Source organism: Protopterus annectens, chromosome 6.part0 (assembly GCF_019279795.1).
Source record: "Protopterus annectens isolate FY-2018-M chromosome 6.part0, PAN1.0, whole genome shotgun sequence".
In the NCBI taxonomy this organism is placed as follows: domain Eukaryota; kingdom Metazoa; phylum Chordata; order Ceratodontiformes; family Protopteridae; genus Protopterus; species Protopterus annectens.
The window spans coordinates 1,185,567,722-1,185,587,590 of record NC_056737.1 but is presented as its reverse complement, the minus strand read 5'-3'; the positions used below and the strand labels follow the sequence as shown (position 1 = coordinate 1,185,587,590).

Below are 19,869 nucleotides of genomic sequence, written 5' to 3'. Positions count from 1 at the left end.
ATACTTCTCAGAGGTACAGGCAAGCACAGAAGGACTATGGCTGACCAAGTTCGCAGACGACTGCAAACTATGGCTATAATTGACTCTCTGGCTGCCACAGACATCCTCCAAAAGGGTCTCACTGAGACAGATACCTGGTGTCAAAATCATGGCCTCAAGCTAAATGCCAAAAATGCATAGTCTTTGGAAAAAACAAAGTACCCACAAGCTACCGCATAGGTGGTAGAACCCTAAATATGGAAGACGTAATAAGGGATCTGGGGACCCAAGTGGATAGTAATCTCACCTTTGATAATCACACTGCCAAAGTGGTTAGAAAATCCTTCTACATGGCCCACCTAATCACAAAAGGGTTCGCATCCAGATCAAAAGAGGTCATTGTGCCCCTCTACTCATCACTCATCAGACCCATCATAGAGTATAAAGCCCCATTTGTAATGTACCTTACAAGACACCTGCAACAGCTGGAAATACCACAGAAGTACCTCACCAAGAGGATCACTGGCCTCAAACAGATGCCCTATGCAGCTCGACTGAAGAAACTCCAGTTGTACTCGGTTGCATATCGCCTATTCAGAGGTGATCTCTGCCTGACATACAAGGCCATGTCCAAACCAGAATTGATGGACATGCTCCACCTAAAGAAAACCTTATCCCCTCAAGCCACACGCTCTAGGGATCTAAACCTCACCACAACAATAAATAGGACATGCTGTAGGTATAGATTCCTGTCCCAGAGACTTTCCATGCTATGGAACAAGATCCCAATCCACATTAGGCAGAGCTGCTCGCTAACACTCTTCAAAAGAAACCTTGACGAGTGGATGGGAAATAGAAAGTTTACCTTGGGGATCACTTCAGTGGCACTGCTGGACAGAGGCACAGGGAACTAATCTAAGCCGGCAACGAAAGCCAACACATTCTGGCTAGGCTTATAAATGCCTTCGGGCAGATAGCCTAGTACCAACCTATGAAAATATGAACCGATAAACAAATCTCAGAGGTTTTTAATTCTAACTAAGGATCACTGACTGAATAAAACACTAACCTTCCAGGACAAACTGGTAGCATTGTCTGTTTATACAGGGGTAATATATGCACTGCCTTTAATGTCATTAGGGTCCAGTGGTCCTGGATCTCTTCTACATCCACAAATCAAATAGCACCACTGATACCATGACCAGGAATCTAAACCTTCACCAACAAATAAATAAAGCATGATAGCGAGATAGAGTCATCATGCTGTACTTCCCCACCTCTGGAACAAACTCCCTGTGCAAATTAAGCAGTGTGATACACTATCTTCCTTCAGATGGGACCCGGATGATTGATGGGAGCCCACAAATTCACCCTGGGCTTGATTGGCCTAGCTGTCCTCAGCAGAGGAGGTAAGGCCTAAGCATGAGTACTGGTAAGACATAACTAGCTGCAAGCATCAGCTGCCTTGTATTTCACAGGATCCTATGATACATCTAGTCTTGTCTGGTGACTAGGACCATGAATCAGAGTAAAGCAGACCTACCAGATAATTCTGACCACAAAAGGGTAAGGAATGACAACAAAAGGCAAACAGGAGCAAACAATGCACTAACATCTTGTGAATTCTTATACGAAAAAGAATGAGCACTCAGCTTGTTTATTTTATATGGATAACAAATAAAGAAATACATCTAAGATGCATTATATAATGACAGTTCCCCACAGTCTGGTTGAGTATAAAGAATGTGTTTGTCAACCAGCTAAACCTGCCGGGCACATAGTGACTGCTTTGCACAAGAGTGACCCGGGTGTAATGATTGTTTAAATGACTTACAATAGGTGAATGCAGGCTGTGGAAGCAAACCTATAACTGATGCAGGGTATATGGCTAACATACAGCCTTAAACGGATTGTTTAAATGACTTACTCACAGAATAAGCGAATGCAGGTTGTGGAACCGAACCCATAACTGATGCAGGGCATACGGCTAGCATACAACCTTAAACTGATTGCTTAAATGACTTACTCACACAATAGGTGAATGCAGGCTGTGTAACCAAACCCATAACTGATGCAGGGTATATGGCTAACATACAGCCTTAAACTTCTGCACTAAATTGCAGGTTTTGTACTGGCAGTGATCACATGTTTTATTACAGTGGGTCAGACTGTTTTTGTCTCAGTAGGTTTGAGGTCTTTGTGTTTCACTAATTGTTCAGGACTGCCTTAATAAGTCTGTATCCCTTTTTCTAATGCAGTATTTCTTGCCACAGTTTGGTGGAATTCTGTTTATGTAATACCTGGCATAGAGATAACATTTAAATTGTCCCATTTTTACAGGAATCTTCATGAATGGCTACTAATCCTTGGAGGCCATCAGCTGTCAGTTTTAGGCCCTGAAGCAGAGTCCCGTCGGATCAAACATGTTATTAAGCATGAGCGCTACAATCCACGGAGGGAAGAAAATGATATTGCACTAATTGAAATGGATAAACCAGTCGTGACAAGTAAATATATCCAGGTAGCCTGCCTCCCTGATCAGAATATGGATGTTGAAAATTTAATACTATGCCAAATTGCTGGATGGGGAGTCACAGAAGAACATTGTAAGTAGCTGTTTCTGGTAAAAATTACTATAGTTTCCCAAAGAAAATTAGACTGTTAATTGTGCATGTTTAAGGATTCTTATTTTTTTATCTAGGAGTGTAGCACAATGATTTATTCTTATAGGAAATCTGATGCCAGTGAAAATAATACTTTAAAATTCGAAAGCTATAAATGTTCTAACTAGGCAGCTAAACAGAAACTACGATAACTGACCTTTTGACAGTTAGATGTCAATAGTTTTATCCTGACAAGTTATATTCTTTTTAATAGGCCTAACATAATGTGTACTGTCCATATATTCAGATGTTTACTTTTACAGTATGAAGCAAAATTTTTACTGTAGTTTGCCCATTTGTAACTGTTTTATTCATGTAATCATGTCTAAGAATATAACTTCTTTCAGAAAGTGGAATTTCCCTTCTGCATTCAATGTTTCTCCCCCCATTGGCTAATGATCTACTTTCATTTGGTAATGACAGGAATATCTTATTCACCAGTGTAACTGGTATACTGTAAGCCATTTAAAGCAATCCCAGTAAAGAGAGATAAACATATCTGGTTTGTAAAAATGAACAAGATCTAGTATGTAAAGCTGCAATGGAAACAGAAGTGGGCAAAAATATAACCTCATTATTTCAACTCAGAACATTTTATAATTAGCAAATGGGCTAAATAACTGTCTTGTAGATACATCAACGTCATAGTTTATGAGATTGTTTAATATGGGTCTATATCAAGTAAGCGAAAAACCTGTTTGTTGAATAACTATTCGTTCAACCCAAATTGTTGAATCCTCTCTTCATCAAATGGCCATTTCGATGAACTTTTTCACAGGGAAAAAAATGGCAGTCCAACCTAGCGCCCTTCGTTAAACTCTAAAAATGAAAACCCACCCAAGTGGGGGGCTTCGCCCTCTGCACCCCCTAACTAAATATACCAACTCCAAGATCGCACTGCAGTGGGGAAAAGGGCCAATTCCTGATGACTGCCAAATGTTGCTTTTCCCTGTGAAAAAGTTCGATAAAACGGCCGTTTGATAAAGTGAGGTTTCGAGAATTTGAGTTAGATGAATAGTTATTTGACAAATAGGTTTTTTGATCACGTGATAGAAACCCATTCAACACTGTACCTAGACCTTTAATGATGGCATCTTTTAATGATTTGACTGTTTATTTTGTAATCACATAAATGCCAGTTTTGTTACATTTCATAATTCAATATTTAGCTGCATTAAAAATGAGGACATTGCTACTGCAGTGGATGTGCATTTTTTTTCTTTATGGTGTCGGCTTCCTAGTCATAAAGATAATGCTCAATCAGTTTATTTTTGAAAGTCAGTCACTTGAAAGTACCACCGGGGGGTTCATACTGTAGGTTTAGGCATGATCAGCCTTAGCCATACGAAAACTAAACAGCTTTTTTTGGTGCCATTCAGGCAGGGGGTTCTTTTCTCCAATTATATTATATATTAGTATTTCTCCAATTATATTTATTTTTTAATAAAAAAAGCATGTCTTATTTTGCAGCATCTTGCTTCAAAAAATGATCTGCTGTCATGCCGTGCTTAAGAAATACCCCACGCATAATCTGCACAAGCAGTCAACAGAGTCTGTGAGGCTTTCTCACTGGTTGTCTGGATCATGGATGGGAATGCAAAATGCAGGATTAGGAAAATTTGAACAAAGAAGTGGAAGTGATCCACACCACCCCCACCCCACCCCCCAGTAAGGAAACCTCCGTAAAAAAACTTCTCCAAAGCCAACTTCAGGCTACTCAAGTCAGAAGTGACAAACTTCATGACACCCATGCAGACAGGAACTGAAAGTTCAACTACTGAATCCTACACTAAGGCACTGTACAAGCACATCCACTTGTGCAAGAATCGCACCTTCCCAAATAGAACCAAGACGCTCTCCTCCAAAAAAAGGAAGCCAATCTGGAGGTGCACTGCCATAAACAAACTATACAACAGAAGGAAGAGACTGTTGCAGAAAAGAGGAAAATCCCAGGATGCAAAAGCTCCCTTACCAGCCTCAGTAAGAAACTGAGATCCCTCATAAAATCCTCCAAAGGTAGTTACGAAAATCAAATTGCCAAAGATTCCAAAGACAACCACAAGGCATTCTATAGTTATGTCAAGAATCTAAATGGCAATGCTCAGATCTGCTCTGAGCCACAACAGAATGGCATTAAATATACTGATCCCAAGGATATTGCCAATCTCCTGGCAGATTGATTTAGTGCCAACTTCACCCCCCTCTCACCCCCTAAAGGGCCTATCTCAATACTAAAAGATTGCCAAATTCTGGTAATCACAGCCACACAGGTAGAAACCTAACTCTCCAAAGCTAAGAATACAGCATCCATGGGACCAGATGACATCCTGGGCTGTGTACTACATGAACTACAAAATGAAGTGGCACCTCACCTAAGTGTCATGTTTAATCATAGCCTCACCACAGGCTTCGTGCCCACTGAGTGGCACACAGCTACAGTTATTCCACTCCACAAGGGGGGATCCACCTTCAATCCCTGGAACTACTGTCCCATCAGTCTGATGAGCCTGATCTGCAAGGGCATGGAACACATTATCATGTAACTTATAAACAAAGACATTGGCAACCTTCAAACACTGGATCCCACCCAGTTTGGGTTCGTGAAGGGCCGATCTTGTCTCCTGAACCTGATTGACTTCTTTGAATCAGTCTCCAGAGCTGTGGACGAGGTTTAGGCAGTCCACACAGCCTACCTGGACCTCGCCAAAGCCTTCAATACTATCCTCCACTCTGGAATCACTGACAAACTTACTAAGTTGGGCATAAATCCCTATGTCACTCGATGGGTTGCCAACTGGCTTACTGACAGAACCCAGACTGTAAAGGTAGCTGACTCCAAATTTAGCTCCAGACAACTGACAAGTGGAGTACCTCAGGGGTTCAGTCCTGGGACCGCTCTTGTTTGGCATCTACTTATCTGAAGTATAGGCCAACACTAAGGGACTCTGGCTAACAAAGTTCGCAGATGACTGCAAACTGGGATCCATTATTGAATCCCCAAATGATGTGGATAGTCTACAAAAGGGCCTTACAGAAACAGATGTTTGGTGCCAGAGCCATGGGCTCAAGCTTAATGCCAAGAAATGTATATTTATCCCCTTTGGGAAAAAAAAACATGTACACATGAATTACCATATAGGTGGCAGTACACTAAACACTGAAAGTGTGATGAGAGATTTTGTGACACAGGTGGACAGTGGTCTCACCTTCAATAACCACATCACCACAACAGTCAGGAAATCCTTATATGTGGCACACCTCATCACTAAGGGCTTTTCATCCAGAAAAAAGGAGCTCATTGTCCCACTGTACCCATTATAGAGTATAATGCCCCATTTAGTATGTACCTCACAAGACATCTGCAACAGCTGGAAAGGCCGCAGAAATTCCTCACTAAAAGAATCACAGGCCTAAAAGAGATACCCTATGCTGACCATCTAAAAAAAACTCCAGCTATACTCTGTGGCATATCGTCTACTCAGAGGTGACCTCAGCTTAACATACAAGGCCATGTCAAACCCTGAGCTGTTGGACATGCTCCACTTAAAGAAATCCCAATCCCTCAGAGCCACATGCTCCAGGTATGTAAACCTTGTCATCACAATGGACAAAACATGCTGGGGGGATAGGTTCCTGACCCCTCTTGTTCGGCATTTATTTTTCCGAGGTACAGGCAAACATAGGAGGATTGTGGCTGACAAAGTTCGCAGATGACTGCAAACTGGGCGCCATAATTGATACTCCAGCGGACACAAACATCCTTCAGAGAGGCCTCATAGAAACAGATAATTGGTGCCAGAGCCATGGCCTTAAGCTGAACGCCAAAAAATGTATAGTCATACCCTTTGGGAAAAACAAGGTACCCACAAATTACCACATAGGTGGTAATCCATTAATGGAAGAGGTAATCAGGGACCTAGGGACCCAGGTTGACAGTAACCTCTCATTTGACATGCACATTGCCAAAGTGGTTAGGAAGACCTTCTATATTGCCCACCTTATCATGAAGGGTTTCACATCTAGATCAAGAGAGGTCATTGTGCCCCTGTACTCTTCTCTTATCAGGCCAATGATTGAGTACAATGCCCCATTTGGGATGTATCTTACCCGACACCTGCAGCAGTTGGAAAGACCCCAAAAGTTCCTCACCAAGAGGATAAAGGGTCTTAAACATATGTCATATGCTGCCCGACTGAAAAAACTCCAGCTCTATTCAGTCTCATACCACCTACTCAGAGGTGACCTGTGCCTGACGTACAAGGCCATGTCCAATCCGGAATTAATGGACATGCTCCATCTCAGAAAATCCAAATCCATCAGAGCCACGAGAGCAAGAGACTTAAACCTCAACACAGAAATAAATAGGACGTGCTGGAGGGACAGATTCATAACCCAGAGGCTCCCTACACTCTGGAACAGAATCCCAATCCATGTTAGGCAGAGCCCCTCACTAACTCTATTCAAGAGAAATCTTGACGAGTGGATGGGAGATCGTAGGTTTACCCCGGGGGTCATCTCTGTGTCACTACTAGACAGAGACACAGTAAACTAAACCCTAAATGGGTGTAGTATTCTCATCCTAAGGGGTGGTGAAAGCCACACACACTCTGGCTAGGCTTATAAATTCCCTAGGGCAGATAGCCTAGTACGAACCTATGAACCTATGAAATAGACTGCCCATACATGTCAAGCAGAGCGCCTCCTTGTTTGGCCCTCTTCAAAAGGAACCTTGACGATTGGATGGGAGAAAGGAAATTCACCCCATGGATCACGTCAGTCACCCTGCTAGACAGGGGTCCAGGGAAGTAAATATTGTGGGAAGAAATATCCAGGGAATTGTTATGGCTAGGCTTGTATAGGCCCAAGGGCCGATAGCCTAGTACCAACCAATGAACTTATGAACCTATGATGATCATGGTAGAAACACGAGTGGAAGAGTCCATAGAGGCATCATGAGGACCGGTGAGGTAATGATGTGTAATTAAAGAGCAGCTCAATCAAGATTCATTACACTGCAGGAGACAAATACATATATATATATATATATATATATATATATATATATATATATATATATAGAGAGAGAGAGAGAGAGAGAGACCACTGAAACTAATAAAAGTAAAAAAAGAAGAAATTAAAAACTTACAAAATTTAACTAACAAACTTCCAGGGAAAAGCACAGAGGCAAAACCGGTATTTGAGCTCTTTCATTCTTTAATGTAACAAGAACTTCTTCAGAAGTAAAGATATCCACACAAATACTTCAATATATAGAAAACCAGCAGCCAATAAAAAACTTTGTTTCATGTAAACTAATAATAAAACTAGTCAACAATAGCCAAGGAAATGTAGCAGTAATCAAGGTAGTACAGCAGTAATAAATATGCAATAAAAGTAGCTCAACCATTTCTTGTAAGGATTCTGGATGTTTCAAAGATATTTTGTTAATGATTAACCCACCATCTTAATACCCTGTTCAGTCTCAGCCTCTCCACAGGATATGTGCCCATAGAATGGCACAGGGCAATGGTGGTCCAGCTACACAAGGGTGGGGCCACAACTGACCATGGGAACTACCGACCAATAAGCCTGACCAGTCTGATCTGTAAGGCTATGGAGCGAATCATTATGGAACTCATAAATGGAGAGATTGGAAACCTCCAGTCACTGGACCCCACACAGTTCGGCTTCGTCAAGGGCAGATCATGCCTTCTGAACCTGGTGGATTTCTTTGAGACAGTTTCTCAGGCTATAGATAAGGTTAAGGAGGTACACATGGCTTACCTTGACCTTGCTAAAGCATTTGACACCATTCCCCATTCAGGTATTATTGATAAGCTCACCAGCCTGAGCATAAACCCTTACATCACAAGATGGATCGCAAACTGGCTCTTGAAGTAAGAGTAGCGGGATCTAGGTCCGAATCCAGACCAGTAACGAGTGGTGTGCTTCAGGGCTCTGTCCTTGGGCCCCTCCTGTTCGGCATATACTTCTTAGAAGTACAGGCAAGCACAGATGGGATGTGGCTGACTAAGTTTGCTGACGACTGCAAACTGGGTGCTATAATAGAGTCTCCGGCCAACATGGAGATCCTCCAGAAGGGCCTAAATGAGACTGATGCATGGTGTCAAAGCCATGGTCTCAAGCTAAATGCAAAAAAATGTGTAGTAATCCCCTTTGGAAAAAACAAAGTACCTGCAAACTAAAACATAGGAGGTAATCCCCTGAAATCTGAAGAAGAAATAAGGGATCTAGGGACCCAAGTAGATAGTCAGCTTTCCTTTGATAACCATGTTGCCAAAGTGGTTAGAAAATCCTTCTATGTGACCCATCTGATCACAAAAGGGTTTGCATCAAGATCTAAGGATGTAATGGCGCCCCTCTACTCTTCCCTCATCAGACCGATTATTGAGTACAATGCACCAACTGGAATGTACCTGGCTAGACATCTCCAGCAGCTGGAGAGACCACAGACGTACCTAACCATGAGGATTACTGGCCTCAAACAGTTGCCCTATGCAGCACGATTGAAAAAGCTAAGACTGTTCTTTGTTGCATACCACTTTCTCAGAAGTGATCTCTGTCTAACGTACAGAGCCATGTCCAACCCAGAATTGTTGAACATGCTCCATCTTAGCAAAACCAAATCTACTCAAGCTACATGCTCTAGGGATATAAACCTCAACACAACAATGAATAGAACATGCTGGAGGGATAGATTCCCTTCGCAGAGACTTCCCTTAGTATGGAACAGGGTCCTGATCTATATAAGACAGAGCCCCTCACTATCACTCTTCAAGATGAGTGGATGGGTAACAGAAAGTTCACACCGGGGATCACACCAACAGCACTACTAGATAGGGGCCAAGGGTACTAGCTGCTAGTACAAAGGACTAGGGAACTACTAAAGGGGTGGTGAATACTCCACAACATGGCTGGGCTAATATATGCCTTTGGACAGATAGCCCAGTACCAACCTATGAACCTATGAACCTATTAAAGCTGAGTTACTAAAGTGATGAGTCCCTTAATATTACATGTATGCTTAGGTAGCTTAGATAAATATCACATTAGTAACTCAGCTTTAATCATTAATAAAATATCTATCCAGAGCCCATACAAGTAGTGGTTGAGTTGTTTTTATTGCATTTTTATTACTGCTACATTACCCTGATTACTGCTACATTTCCTCAATAGGTCAAAATTAATAATGTGATCCATTGATATTATCAACTCATGTGCAAAGTATTGCATATTAATGAAGTCAGCATGTCAAAAGTGGTACCTCTGAATGTGAATTTGGTATTGTCAACATACTTGCATTCCATCACTGTCCACATCTTTGTGTAAACAGTCCCCTTCCATCACAAATACAAGCCTTCTAGCTTAGAAGAGAGACTTTGGAGTGATTAAGTATCAGTTTTCTGTACCTTCTTGCTGTACTTAACTGTTTTCTGCCTAAATGCCAATTTTCCAGCATTTATTGTGATTTAAAAGCTTTTTTTTCACATATGGCACTTATTTGACTGCCTGCACTTTTAAAAAGTCGTTTTTGTTTAAATAATTTGTTTAACTATTGCAGGCTACACACTAAAGTGCAATAGCCTTTTCTGATCGTTTGTAGTCGTTTAAAGTTGTTTTAAGTGTATTTTTTACTGTTTTTGCCTTATCTTTTAAAAAAAAAAAAAAAAAATAATTCCTTGTTTCTCACCTTTCTAAGCTAGTATAGTCCAGTTTTCAGGCTAGTGCTGAATTCAGAGCTGTGTTACAAGTTTCTGAGTTGCCCATACCTTACTTGGATAGAAGGAAGTTTCTCTGTTCACCTGTGAGAGAGGGGACCCTTGAGCAGCCTATTTGTCCCTGGAGGAGTGGTTCCAGCCCAGAAGTTAGTATTTTATTGGCCATTTTGGGCTAATTTCTATCTGTTTCATTTCCCTGCTATAAAAACCGCATTTGCACGGTTTTGCGGGCTGGGCAACACCAGTTAGCTAGGATTAAATTATTCCTGGCTCCACTAAGTCTCCTCTTCAGTTTTTCCCTTGAAACTAGTCTAACTCTCAACCTAAGCACTCAGAAAGCATCCTACAGCCCAGCACTTGCTCAGACCTAATAGCAAGCACTAATATATCCTGACATTTGATTGCCCAGCAGGTCAAGGCTTTAAATTCACCCCTCACCAATCAAGTGACTAAGGAGCTCACCCTACTATTCAGGCATGACCAAAGGGCAATTTCAGGTGTACTCTCCAGTCCAGCTGGTGAATCTGGGTATCCTGAGGCAATGTTACAACTGCCTCATGTACAAAGACAACCATCTCCTCCTACCACAAAACACTAACATATGCGAGAGATGCAATTATACAGCCAAACTGGAGGGTAAGCTCTCTCAACCCAAGACTGGACCAGATAGTCAAGAGGAGAAGGTTAACACTTGCACCAGACCTCCAGCCACACATAGACCTACTAAACCAGCACTAGCAAAAAATACACATAAATACACAAAATCATACACAGAGGCTCTAAATAAAAATCTGCAAAAGCATCAGAGACCTCCAAAGCAGACACCCAAACAACCTGCACTTCCCGTCACAAACCAGACAACACATAAAACACAAAATCAGTGTGCCACACAATCACAGCTCTTAAGGCGAAATAACATACCTAATACACTAGTAATAGGTGACTCTATAGTCAGGCACATTGACGTCCCACTCACTAGGCTGGACAAGCAGAAGGTTACTGTCAGCTGCCTGTCAGGAGCCAGAATCCGCACATAACAAAAGCACTCGGGTCACTCCAGAACAAGAACAAATATGACTCTGTCATTGTTCATGTTGGTGTGAATGACCTGAGACATACCTCCCTGGACTACATGAAAAGAGACATGGAAGAACTCTCTGATCATGTAGCCCAGGCTGGTATGACCCTGACCCTGAGTAGAATCCTGCCCTCACCAAGAATGATACCTCAGTATAAAGAAAAAAATATCAATTTCAGCAACTGGCTAAGCTTCTGGTGTCATTCAAAGGGGATCCAGTGCCTGTCAGCCTGGGATGACATGCTCGACAAGCTGCGTTGCTTCGCTAGAGACGGCTTGCACCTCTCACCCCTAGGCTTTCGAATACTGGCCAAGGCCCTTGCTGCTCCCGTAATGCCTTTTTTAGGCAAGGCTCAAAAGTCAAACCCACCTCCATAAACAGCACAAATAACAAAAAACTGAGGGTTATGCTACTCAACGTCAGGAGTTTAAATCTCAAAATGCACACGCTCAAAGCACTCCTCAGTATGGAGAACGTTGACATCTGTGCAGTAACTGAAACCTGATTCAAGGCTCCAGAGAGCACCCCAGCACTACCGGGCTACAACTTATACCACACGTTTCGGCCACAGAACATGGACCAAAATACAAAAGAAAGGGGTGTATCCATATTCATCAAGGATACCTACACCTCCAGGTTAGTGGCGCAGCATGATACCTCTGAGATCATCCATGTGCAACTAACATCAGACAAATCTGCAATGCAAATTGTGGCCTGCTACATATCACCCCCCATGACCCAGGACCACCACTCCACCTTTCTGGAGACACTGGAAAACATGAAGGTCCTACCGAACACCCTGATATTGGGTGATTTCAATTACCCTACCATTAACTGGGAAAACTACTCGAGCACAAACTCCCAGGCCCAGCGCTTCCTGGAATTCATCAACTCAAACACCCTGGATCAGCTGGTAAACTCCCCTACCAGAGGTGAAAACATATTGGACCTGGTCATCACAAACATGGGCGACAGATGTTCCACACTGGAGGTCAACCCGTCACTGGTTAGATCAGACCATAAACTAATCACTCTGGATGTCCAGACCCCACCACCACCCCCAACTATGGAAACCACAGTAAAAAACTTTTCTAAAGCAAACTTCAACTTACTTAAGACAGAACCGGTAAGGTTCACAGCCGCCACGCTAAAGGATAACACTGCTCAAGATGCAGAAACCTTTACAAATGCACTCTATGAGCACCTACAAGGATGCATGGATCATGCCATCCCTAGCAAAACCAAGACTCACTCCTCTAAGAGAAGGAAACCAGTCTGCTGGACCCCTGCCATAAACAGGCTATACAATAGAAGGAGGAAATAGTTCAGAAAAAAAGCAAATCCCAAGAAAGAAAGACATCCTTGATCATCATCAGTTAGAAACTAAGGTCCCTCATAAAATCATCCAAGGCTAACTTCGAAAGAAAAATAGCCAAGGATTCAAAAGATAACCACAATGCCTTCTTTAGCTATGTTAAGAATCTAAGTGGCAACTTGCAGATATGCACTGAACTAGTGCAAAATAGCACGAAATATACTGAACCTACTGATATTGCCAACATCCTGCCAGATAGATTCAGTGCAAACTTCACCCCACTATCACCCCCAAAAGGGACCACAACAATACTGGAAAACTGTAGTGTCCCAGAAATCACAGATGCAGTGGTGAAAATAGCCCTTTCAAAAGCCAAAAAAACAGTGTCAATGGGGCCAGATGGTGTCCCAGGCTGCGTCTTGCCCGAACTACAGAACAAACTAACCCCCCACCTAAACATGCTGTTCAACCTCAGCCTCTCCACAGGCTACATGCCCATAGAATGGAGCACAGCAACGGTTATTCCACTACACAAAGGAGGGGCCACAACTGACCCTGGTAACTATTGCCCCATAAGCCTGACTAGCCTGGTCTGCAAGGTTATGGAGCACATAGTCATGGAACTCATTAAGAAAGACATTGGGAACCTCCAAACACTTGACCCTACCCAGTTTGGCTTTGTTAAGGGCAGATCATGCCTACTAAACCTGATTGACTTCTTCAAGACAGTCACCAAGGCCATAGACGAGGGAAAGGTTGTTCACACAGCCTACCTTGACCTCACCAAGGCTTTCAACACCATTCCCCACTTGGGTATTACAGAAAAACTCACCAGCCTGAAAATAAACCCCTATGTCACAAGATGGGTTGCCAACTGGCTTACAGACAGAACTCACACAGTAAGAATAGCGCGCTCCAGGTCCGACTCTAAACCAGCCACAAGTGGTGTCCCGCAAGGCTCAGCCCTGGGACCCCTACTGTACGGCATATACTTTTCAGAAGTACAGGCAAACACAGGAGGACTATGGCTAACCAAGTTCACTGATGACTGCAAACTAGGAGCCATAAATGACTCTCTGGCTGACATGGACATCCTTCAAAAGGGCCTTACTGAGACGGACACCTGGTGTCAAAGTCATGGCCTCAAGCTAAATGTCAAAAAATGCATAGTCATCTCGTTTGGGAAAAATATAACACCCACGAATTACCACATAGGTGACCCCTTAATACAGAAGAGGTAATAAGAAATCTGGGGACCCAAGTAGATAGCAATCTCTCCTTTGACAATCCTTCTATGTGGCTCATCTAATTACTAAAGAGTTCACATCTAGAAATAAAGACGTTATAGTGCCCCTCTACTCATCACTCCTCTGACCCATCATAGAGTACAATGCCCCATTTGAGATGTACCTCACAAGACACTTCCAACAGCTGGAGAGACCACAAAAGTACCTCACCAAGAGGATTACTGGCCTCAAACATATGTCCTATGCAGCCTGACTGAAAAAACTCCAGTTGTACTCAGTGGCATATTGCTAACTCAGAGGTGATCTCTGCCTGACTTACAAAGCCATGTCCAACTCAGAATTGATGGACATGCTCCACCTAAAGAAATCCAAGTCTCTGGGAGCTACGAGCTCTAGTGAGCTAAATCTCACCACAACAATAAATAGAACATTCTGGAGGGATAGATTCCTGTCATAGAAACTCCCCATGCTTTGGAACAAAATTCCAAACTACATTAGGCAGAACCTCACTAACACTCTTCAAGAGAAACCTTGATGAGTGGATGGGTAACAGAAAATACACCCCTGGGATCACTTCATTGGCTCTGCTTGACAGAGGATCAGTTAATTAATCAATGGTGTGGCAAAAGCCGACATACTCTGACTAGGCTTATAAATGCCCTCGGACAGATAGCCTAGTACCTACCTATGAACCTATGAACAAAATGACAGTGATAAGACACTGCTAGTGAACTCCATTTCAACTTGTGGCCTACATCTTCAAGTTTTAATGTACCACATCACAACACTGGAGTGCACATTTTTGCAGAGGGGCAAACTCCCCTGCACTCCCCTCCAACTACAAGATTGCACTACAGTGAGGAAAAGGATAAATATCCCAATCCACACTGTACCACGATCTCTATTTGTAATATCGACAACATATAAGCGAATGCACAAGATCGCACTACAGTGAGGAAAAGGATAAACATCCCAATCCACACTGTACCACAATCTCTGTTTGTAATATCGACAACATATAAGCGAATGCACAGTGGCATTCACTGCAAAAGACACTCACAGAATTGAAATTCGATGACGCAGTGGTGCAGTGGTAATGTCGCCTCACAGCAAGAGGTTCTCCAGTTCACTTCTGGGGTGCCTTCTGTGTGGAGTCTGCATGTCCTCCCTAGGTTTCTGTAGGCTTCCTCTGAGTGCTCCTGTTTCCTCCCACATTACAAAGACATGCACCTGGACCATTTCTCCCTGGGCCTCCTCTGAAAATTTGCCTTGTTCCAAGTCAGAGTTTCCCAGTTTACAAATGTTAAATAAATAAATAAAATTAAACAAATAAATAAATTTATCAATAGGGGAATCAGCCAACTGACTTTTGGCATTCCCGTATTTGCCAAACCTTCATTCATCATTTTGATAGTAAACCTACTTTCCTTTAGATGGCTGCCATTTATGGGAATCTGATTTGAGATACATTACTGTGGTCAGTATTTATATTTCATATTGTTACAATCAGACAGCTGCAGGGTGCACAGTCAACAAATAGCTATAATTGCTGGGAACTGTAGGCTACTTCTAAATGAAGATTAATGACATTGCTGTCATTTTTTCAAATTTAATTTTCATTATTCTAGAATTGCATTTATGTCTAGCAAGTTGGCATGTCTTAATGTAGCTACCGGTTATGAGAAATAATTGGAATGCTTTGTTACTGCTACTGTGAGTTTGTATAAAAGAACCTTGAAAGACATTAGTCTGCCTGTTATATTTTACCACAATCAAATACCTGAGGTTTACCCAGGTGTCACATTAGCTATAATTGCTAGGTATTGGACAAGTGTTTATTTGTGGAGGACAAGCTTACAGTGGATATTTTTTTTTAATCACAAACAGTCACTGATCTGCCTTACCAGGAGCAGTATCATGCAATTTACTGTATTTGCAGAAACTGGTGAAAAAGCATCATTGCTAGAGATTTTCATTGTGTGTGCATGTGTGTGTGTGTGTGTGTGTGTGTGTGTGTGTGTGTGCAGGAGTGAGTGTGTGTGATAGGGTGTGTATGGCTGTTTGTGTAAGGGAGTGGATATGGGTATGTGTGGCAGTGGTTGTGGGTTCGTGTGTGTGGGATTGGTTGTGTGGGTGTGTGGGTAGGTGTGTGGCTGTGTGTGTATGTGTGTGGTTGTGTGTATGGGTGAGTGTGTAGGAGTGTGTGTGTGTGGCAGTGTGTGTGTGTGTGTGTGTGTGTGTGTGTGTGTGTGTGTGTGTGTGTGTGTGTGTGTGTGTGTGTGTGTGTGTGTGTGTGTGTGTGTGTGTGTGTGTGTGTGTGCATGTGGAAGTGATATGTGTGGAATGGTATGTTTGTGGAAGTGAATGTGTGTGGGGGATTGGGCGCGTGTATGGGTATCATGTGGAAATGTGTCTGTTTATGGATGTGTGTGGGAGTGATTGTGGGTGTGTTGAAGTGTGTGTGTGTGTGTGTGTGTGTGTGTGTGTGTGTGTGTGTGTGTGTGTGTGTGTGTGTGTTGTGTGCGTGTGTGTGTGTGTGTGTGTGTGTGTGTGTGTGTGTGTGTGTGTGTGTGTGTGTGTGTGCGTGTGTGTGTGCACGCGTGTGCGTGCGTGTGTGGGTTTAGAAAAAAGAAAAGAAGAAGCAGTATGGAGACAATAGTTCCTTTCATCTACAAATATGTCTGATGTTTTATTCACAGCTGCTATGATGTTTCTGTGAATCATCCAGTTTCACTGTGGGCAGACTACATAAGTGTTGTTTTGAAAGAAGAAACACATTTTCTAAAATGCAAAACAGAATTGTTTTACAAAGCTGTTTAAATTTTTTTTTTGCATTTTGACTGTTGATTACAAACAATGATACATGTAATGGAAGATGTAATTAATTATATAAAGTTTGTTCATTATAAACTGTGGAAATTATTCCTCTGAGATCTCATAAAAATAACTTATTCCCGATTTTCCATGCTGACAGCTGATTGGGACTTATCTGGTAAAGACAATGAAAGTAGATATAAAAATAAATCTGACAAATCATAATGATATATATTTGAGTTTCAGACTTCATATCCTTCACAGCTGTAATTTGAGTTTTGTACTTAAATACGTTTCAGACATGAGATGTCCAGATATTTGTTCCATGCATGAAACCAGAGTTACTACCCAGTGCTTGTGTCGTACACTGACATGTGATGGGTGACGTGGGGATACTCCGGCTCTTATGAACTCTTGCTTCACAGTAACACACTAGTTACATTAAAAAGATACCCAGTTGGTTTAATTTTAAACAGATGTTGAAGGAAGTGACTCCTCTTTATACTCTTTGCATTCATAAACTGGTTATAATGTGAAACAATTACTGCCTTGAATGTGCTAGTATTTTCCTAAGCTGGATATCAGTACAGATATTTCACTGTGTGTGTGTGTTGCTGTGCAAAGTTAACTTGAACATCTTCATAATTCCAGAACTTCAGTGTCCACAGTCCAAAGTTCAGTTTTATGGTAAACACGTATGCTTTCTTTTCCATTTAAATTCTGATGAATTTTTAAGTGTGCAGTATTGATAAATACTGTAAGCTTGTATACCATAATCCTCAACCTCTTAATGTAAGAAATTTGGGCAAAGCCTAATGGGGGTGGGGCAAAGGCTATAAAATAGGAACAGATGTTAAATATTGCACTTATAAATTTAGAAAGCTGCTAGAATAACAGGATTTGTGTTGGTATGCATTTTCTGAAGGATATGAAGTCTGAAACTCAAATATATATCATTATTTGGTCATTATTTAATGACTTCAATTCTCCATGATTTGTCAGAAAAACACAGATTTTATGAGGAACAGGCCAAATATTTAAGGGAAAACATTCTGCTAAAAATCTGTGCAGTTGAGAGGTATGTATACTCCCACACACACTGTCATTTAGTAAGAGTACTGATGGGAAAACCCAGTTATAAAATCACAAATCGATCACCTAGACTGGAGCTATGCCATAGACAAACGGAGTCCTTCCTATGACCCAGACCACCCGAAATCGAGAAGCAGCTGAGGTGCTGGAGGAGTCAGCAAGGGAGTGCTGGGAAAGACCAGCTTTGCTGGGTCATCTGCTTCAGGATGGAGGTATTTCTGCCTGAAATGAAGACATATCCCCAGTCATTGGGATGTGCTATAATTGTGGTCAGATTGGTAGTGAAACTATGGCATCTGAGGGTGACCTGAGCAAGCTGACACTGCATGCAGTAAGATGCATGATGCCATCATTTCTGCCCTGTTAGGACACAACACACAAAAAGTACTCCCCGGCATGCAAGCCGAACATTTATGATGCAGCAAGGTGCTGTGCTCCACTGACTCTGCCCAACCTACCATTTGTGTGGTCCCAAGGCTGAGGGGTAGTACTGGGGACACCAAGGAAAATGCTTCAGCTTGGCACCTGATGATCAGATGGTGGCATGCAAAATGGGTGAGGGGAACAAATTTGTAACCTAGCAGTCTTATATCATCATCATAATCAGTCCCACATTTCTCATTTTAGATGGGGTTCAGGTATTATATCAATTCTCACCACCTCCCTTTCTCAATGCAGAGCCTCTCTCCTACCTTTTTGGGTAGTCATGCTCGAGTTTTGCAGGTCTTTTCTCATATACTCCATCCGTCTCTTTGCTGGGTATCTTCAGACCTCTTGCCTTTTTCCTGTCTCTCCCAAATCTAGTTAACAAATCCCCTTACACGTTCTTGCATATGTGACCCAAGCACATAAATCTGTTCCCCTTGACCTTCTCTATAATTGGGATTACTTCAGTTTCCAGCCTTATGTCCTCATTTCTTCATCTCTCCCACACAGTGTATCTGGCAATTTGTTTCTGTCACCTTGAGCTTTCTGACTTGCTGTGTCTTCACTGCCCAGGATTGTGTGTCATACAGCAACACTGGTCACATCACTGTTTTGTATCCCTTCATTGAAATTCTTCTGTCATGCCCTGTGTCTAAATGTCGTCCCACTTGTCTGCTGTACCACTGATTTTAGCTTCGATTGCCTGATTCAGACGTACTTTTCTTCAACCACATCTTCCAAATACTTGCAGCTGCTATTACTCAGCTCCACTCTTTTCCCTTTTATTTCAGCTTTCAGCTTCTTCTGCTTTCCCCTGTCATGCTGACATGACAACTGTCTTGTCTCTACTCAGTTTCATTGCTTATCACTTCAGTTTTGCATTCCATTCTCCTATAATTTGCTAAAGTTTCTGTTTAGAGTCTGCTTGTAATGCTAAATTGTCTGCATACAGCAGCTTTTTAATTTTTCCTCTCCATCCTTGTTGAGGTAGTCTATCAGCAGTATGAACAGCAGTGGACTAAAATACGAGTCCTGATGCACACCCACTCAAACTTTAATTCCACTTTGCAAGTCTGAACATTGTTCTTTGAAATCTTTGGACCTTATACATAGCCCACATTAATGTTTCCGGACTTTGACAATTGCAGGACTGCCCAGATCAGCTTTCTTGGAACTTGTCAAATGCTTTCTCTATGTTTAGAAATGCTCATAAGAACTCTTTCCTCATCTTCAACTTCTTTGCAGAACTGTAGCTAGATAATTTGGTACCAAAAAGAGCTCCCCAAACTGGTGTCCCCCAAAGATGATGAGCATAAAAAGAAATAAAAAGCAAGCTCTTCTCAAAGATGAAGAAATAAAAAAATAAAAAAAAACTGCAGCTTGCTAGGGGTGGTAGCACACAATGACCTTTTTCTCCACTTCAAGCTGAGACATCAGCATGTATTTATGAAGCAGGGCTACCTTTGTGGTTTTATAAATCAGTACCAGCACTCTGCTCTTACACCATCTTTTATG

General features: G+C 42.1%; 1 protein-coding gene across 1 annotated transcript in view; it reads left to right on the top strand.

Moving 5' to 3' along the window:
* The window catches only part of LOC122804094 (acrosin-like), a 47,070-nt gene that overhangs the window by 20,223 nt on the left and 6,978 nt on the right, over window positions 1-19,869 (top strand). Inside the window, exon 2 of the mRNA XM_044073753.1 lies at window positions 2,320-2,585. Coding sequence (XP_043929688.1) covers window positions 2,320-2,585 — 266 coding nt within the window. The remainder of the gene's footprint in view (window positions 1-2,319; window positions 2,586-19,869) is intronic.